The sequence below is a fragment of the Myodes glareolus genome, chromosome 19 (genome assembly GCF_982192425.1).
Source record: "Myodes glareolus chromosome 19, mMyoGla1.1, whole genome shotgun sequence".
NCBI lineage: Eukaryota > Metazoa > Chordata > Mammalia > Rodentia > Cricetidae > Myodes > Myodes glareolus.
The window spans coordinates 21,670,491-21,676,490 of record NC_142044.1 but is presented as its reverse complement, the minus strand read 5'-3'; the positions used below and the strand labels follow the sequence as shown (position 1 = coordinate 21,676,490).

The 6,000-nt window shown below is 41.4% G+C and overlaps 1 protein-coding gene across 1 annotated transcript in view; it reads right to left on the bottom strand.

Moving 5' to 3' along the window:
* Positions 1 to 985: 985 nt before the first annotated feature.
* Fam91a1 (family with sequence similarity 91 member A1) overlaps positions 986 to 6,000 on the bottom strand; it is a 40,896-nt gene continuing 35,881 nt past the window's right edge. The window contains exon 24 of the mRNA XM_048457465.3: positions 986 to 4,012. Within this exon, the coding sequence (XP_048313422.1) occupies positions 3,827 to 4,012 (186 nt within the window). The 3' untranslated portion in view covers positions 986 to 3,826. The remainder of the gene's footprint in view (positions 4,013 to 6,000) is intronic.

Genomic DNA, 6,000 nt, shown 5'->3' with positions numbered 1-6,000 from the left:
TGCTCATGCATATATGAATAATATATATGCTTTGTCTACATTAACCAGGAGGGCTAAACACTGACCATGGTCAAAGCGGAATGAGCGTTCTCTCTACTTTGTGTATGTTCCTTAATAAAATACAAGGCTGCAAGAGTTCTGATTGGAGAACAATGAATTTTTGCTCACGGCAGGAAGCCACTAAAATCACAGAGATGAGAAACAAATAATCCATGAAAAAACTAAGAGGCTTGCAACCCAAATCACTGGACATGAAGATGAAAGATTATCCGCAGAGATGGTTTTGCAGAGCAGAGGGATCTGGTAGTAAAAGAAAAAAGGAAACCCAACCACCGCATCATCTCGCTGGGATACTGTAGAGAAACTGAACCAGAGGCTGGAGTAAGACAGGAAACCTATGCTCTATGCCAACTTTTTTTTTTTTTTTTGTAATTTTAAACATTTTTATCAGCTGAGAAGTTCATGCGTTTTATGACACTCAATCCCCCAACTCTTCTCAGCTCTTTGGTACAGAAAGCATGCTAAGTAAGCTTCTAGGAGCAGGCCAGTAAGCATCACTCCACGGTCCCTGCATTAGCTCCTGCCTTGTAAGAGTTCCTTCCCTGCTACCCACAGCAATGGCCCTGTTGTCATAGCAGCAAGAACCCCCAGGCCAGGGTGGCACCACCCACAGTAAGCTGGGTTCACCTACATCAATCACTAATTAGAAAATGTTCCCACGGATGTGCCCACAGGCCAGTCTGGTGGGGGCATTTTCTCAATTGACTCTATGACTTTCCTTTCCCAAATGACTCTAGCTTGTCAAGGTGACACAAAACCAGCCAGCACAGAGACACGAACATCCATGGCCTAGCCTGGCAATTTCCCTGGAAATCTAATATTAGGACATTTAAAAGTTAGTTGAAAAAGTACAGGAAAGTCAGGCTGAAAAGCATAGGTGTATTTAATTTTAAGGAGTCTCAAAAAAATTAGACACTCTCCATGGTAACTTGATCAACACCACAGTTTATTTGTAAACATGTTATTTGTGTCAATAATCAAATTGACAAGACTTTATACAATTTCATTGTATAATATTAACATCATAACAGAAAACAATCCACTGTACTGAGTTACAGTTTTGGTACTTTAAAATCCTTTAATACAAAGTGTATTTGAAACACTGAACATAAAAAATGAAGGTGAATGGCAGAGAAAACAAAACACCCAGGAAGAGAAATCACTTCCCTCAAACACAAACCATTTGGTTACATAGTTTAAATAAGAAAGGCTTTCTAAGGCAGTTGTTCTCAACCTTCCTAATGTTGCGACAGTTCCTAGTGTTGTAGTGGCCCACAACTATACAATTACTCTTGTTGCTACTTCAGAACTGTAATTTTGCTACTGTTATAAACTGTAATGTAAATACCTGATATGTAGGGTATCTGAAATGTGACCTCTGTGAAGGAGTCATGATCCAGAGGTTGAGAACCGCTGCTCTAAGAATTAACTGCCCCTAACTTCTTTAGACACATCTGTGAGGTGAAACTGGGCCCCACTAAATTGTATGCCCTTTTTGATATTAGCAGCTCTTTTCTCTTGGTTTCTAAATGTTTGCTTGCTTTGTTCAAGTTACAGTAACGGTGAGGCATGGAAAGAAGAGTGGTGCAAAGCCAAATGAAATAAAACATTTGCAAAGTAACAAGATACAACCTCTACCCATTTTCTTTGGCAAAGAACAAAGTCTATGTATATTTATTTATTTATTTTTAATCAACTTCACAGAGGTATCTCTGCACGAGCTAACGTGAGTGGAACAGGTCATATTCATAAAGCAAAGCACAAACACTCACAGCATCTTAGCTGCTCTAAAAATGCAAATAATTCCCTCACAAGAGAGGGGACATCAGCTGGAAACCTGACAGTTTCACTCTCCCCGTTCACACAAGAAACTAGAGATGAAACATATCTTTTTAGAACTGTCCCTGAAGTTCATGATCATGGTTAGGTTCCATCTCTTCCTTCAGTGTTTCGCAAAGGAATTATAGCAGCAAATCACTCCCATATTTTAAGCTATAAATTCAGCAATAACTGGACTCATTGTCATAACTACAACTGTTCAATTCTTTATTAGTGTACATGTCATTAGAGTTGGCGTTCGACTGCTAATACAAGGATAAATACAGGAAACTCAAACAAAGCAAATGAGATTACAAAGCCCTGATCAAAAGAAATACTCTCACCTTTCAGTTGAAGCTGGCAAAGTCTCACACACACACACACACACACACACACACACACACACACACACACACAATCAGCAGCACTAGGAATGTACAGTATCAGTTACTGGAAAAATAAACGAGTGATTCACAGTCGTAGAAATCATTTTAATATTACTATGTATTTTCCTTCTACAGACAAACATGGCATACACAGTTCTACCTTATACAAGACAAAGTAGGAAACTAAACATTACTGCATTTACCCCAAACACAGCACTAACTGTGCTACAAGTAACCTGGTCCAAAATATTCAATTCTACAGACAGGCCATGGTATTAAATACTTGGCCACTTTAACGGTTTCAAGAAAGGCATATACTTCCAGAAGTTTGTTAAACACACAAATTTCAGTTGCATAAATAACAAAAGCCATCAGCAAAACTGTTAGGCTCAAACATTCTCAAATAGTCTAATGCTTCGAGTGTTCCAGGTACACTGCTTGACCAGTTAGCTTGGTTAGTTTCACACCAGCAAGCTAGCAAGCACCCGCTAGAAGGAGTTCAATTAACACTGCACAACCCAAGGAAGGTGACCTGAAAAGTCTACATGTGTGGTTCCATATAGTCTGACATCTGAGACACTAAAAGAACTAACTCCTAAAGAAGCACGTGAAGCTAGACAGTGCTTCCCCACTGTCCCCAGAGCTGTGTCCCAGGCTTTGGGTCCAGGTGCTGTGTATGCAGAATCGCCTTCCCATGGAGCTGAGCCCAAAGACAGCACTGTGCTGCTGTCCTGTGCAATTCCCAATCGCAACCCTTGCTTTGAAATCAAAGTCAAGTGTCCTAACAGTTCATTAGTAAAGCTACAAGACAAAATGAGACATGCAACAGCTTCAACTACAAGTGGAAAATAAATTCTATTTTTCCATAAAGACTCCATGAAAATATAAAGCCCAAAGTTGAGTGACAACAGAAGTCCACATACAAACATCATTTAAAAATAGAATGTTTTTCAAAGCTTTTCATGAGATGTCAATGAATAGTCAGTTAAGTTCATACCACTATGCTGACTAGGAGTCACTATGCATGACTCAATCATGTTCTCTTGGCATACATGATTTATAGACATCCACAGGAACCCTTAATGCCCTGGTATAGACCTCTCACTGCTGGATGCTTGCCACTTTCTAGCGTGACTACCACAAGAACCAAGAAGAAGAGTTCCATCTCCTCCTGTGATCCCCTTAGTGTAGGTAACAAAATATAAAATTAAACCAGGTTTAGGTCTGAGAAACTAACATAGAAAACTACCACTGCAATATTCATAGTGACTGCTTGTAAACATAACAGTCATCTAGAGCCTATAAAGTACATCCTTCGTTTTATAAAAGAAATGCAGATTGTCTCAAGGTAAAAATACAGAGCTGGCTGCTGAAAAGCACTTTGCTGCAGTAAGATGTGCAACACCACGGCTTCAGAAAACAGGCGCACATTCTGAGCATCTCCTACCAGTGAAGCACGACCTGCACTGCAGCAGCAGGACACTCTTGGTGGCTGACACTGTAAAGCCAACATTAAGAAAGGAAAAAGGCAGAACGTGTGAGCAGTAAATGGTGTAATCAAATTATTGCAGATGGAGATTAGCGATGAGAAGGGAGGAAGGTGAGCGTCCACTCCACTCCGACAAGATGCCATCTTTAAAGATTAAGTTTTTGGCGGGAAGTGGAACTCCCACATCGGCGCAGGACGACTGTGAAAGCACACTTGGGAAGCCGGGCTCCGAGTGAAGATCCAGAGCTGAAGCACCTTCCTAAAATCCAAGGAACAAAAGGACTAGTTCACATTTAGTTTCAGCAAAGAGATAGAACAGAGGAAAAATACATGGACCCAATTATCCCAGAAAAGTTCATAGCATATAAAGTACTATGGAAGGCAGAGAGAACAACCAAAAACAATGGCAGATATTAACATGTGCAAAAATGACAAGCACTTACAATAAGTGCTTTTAAAACAATCAGAAATGGCTTATGAGACGATGGGGGGAAAATTAGTTCTCAGCAACTGGACCGAGACCAAAGTATCACCGAACAGGATAAAGATGCTATCACCACACTCCACACCCGAACAGGCTACCCAGATGAACATGCTCAGACCCGCTCAGACCCACGTTCCCAAGCAAGCCTAGTGTCCGACCACAGTTCTAAAGTGTCCTCCCTGCACACTCTTACCAGGTCCACCCCCACTTCTTCCCCAGCCTTCCCCATTCAACCCCTCTGGCTCAACAAGCATGAGAATCAGTCTTGATTTTTTCCTACAACACCCTCATTATTTCTTTTATTTAATTGATCAAGTTTTACAAATCTATCTTCAGAACATAGTTCAATGATTCAGCATTCACCATAGCCAAGGCTAGTGGATTCCAAAGTGGTGCATAGTGTGGAGACTCTCAGAACCTCACCACTGTTTCTGGGTCCTTACGTTATACTTTTGTATTATGGTTCACTGGTGTGATGGTCCATGTACAGTACACAGCCCCTTACTAGGAGTACACGCACTTTTAGTGAAAAGAATGCTCAGTCACAGCACGTCTTCCTCAGGCAATTATACGGGCATCCGACTGACCCTGCCTCTAGCCTGTGCCTCTCCAACACTAACACACAGTTAAAAGCCTGCCCAAACAGTCTCTCTCCTTCACCAGCCTTCGGCCATGGCTCTTGGCATTTGATCGAAACACAAGCTCTTCCACAAGCTCAGGAAGGCCTGCCCCTCTTCAACCTCACCTGCTGTCACTTTCCTTTCTAAGGGTGCTTCTTCCATCCAGTTGCCTTTTGCTCCTGTGTGTCAGCGCTTTCCTGACACTAGGGTCTCTGCACCTCCTGTCTGTCTGTAACATTCTCTTCTGCACCACAGGCTTCAGTTTACATACTAATCTTTTAAGGTCACAGCCTCCTTCAGACCCTATTAGAGTATAGCTCCCTCAAAGCACTGACTGAAATCTATAATTACTTACAAATATTAATGCTTGACTGAGTCTACACAATACCACATGCTTCACTAATGTCTTCCACATCAGTTTCCTTGACACTTGGTAAAGGGCCTGGCATAGGGTAGACTCAAGTATTTATCGAATGAATGAATAAATGAATGAAAAAAAACTCTAAAATATTGTGGTGTGGGACAATGGTCTGTATTCTGTCAATTATATTTTAAATAAATGCTGATTGGTCAGTAGCCAGGCAGGGGTATAGGTGGGACAACCAGACAGAAAGTAGAGGCGAGTCAATGAGAACAGGAGAACTCTGGGAAGAGGAAAGCTCTTTCTGTAGTCCTTTACCCAGTCACAGAAAAAGCAAGATGTGGTTGCCTTGCTGAATAAGGTACCAAGCCATGTGGCTAGCATAGACAAGAACAATGGGCTAATATAAGAGTTAATAAGAAGCCTGAGCTAATGGGCCAATCAGTCTATAACTAATGTAGACCTCTGTGTGATTTCTTTGGGACTTAACGACTGTGGGAACTGGGCAGGTCAGAAAACCGCAGTCAACAATATTGACTTCATACTATTGAATCAGATATTCTAAGCAGAAATATTCTATTCTCCAATTTTATTTATGAGTCTATAAAGTCTAGGATATCCTTTTTATCCACACCATTGACCTTAACTTGCAGAATGCCCCTCCTGACAGTGAAGCAGGATCTTGTTTTATTGCATCAGGCAGAAACTTATATAGGGCTGAGATGGGGGGGTGGGAGTCTTGGGATGGGGAGAGGTGGAGTAAGGAATAAGGGCCAACAATA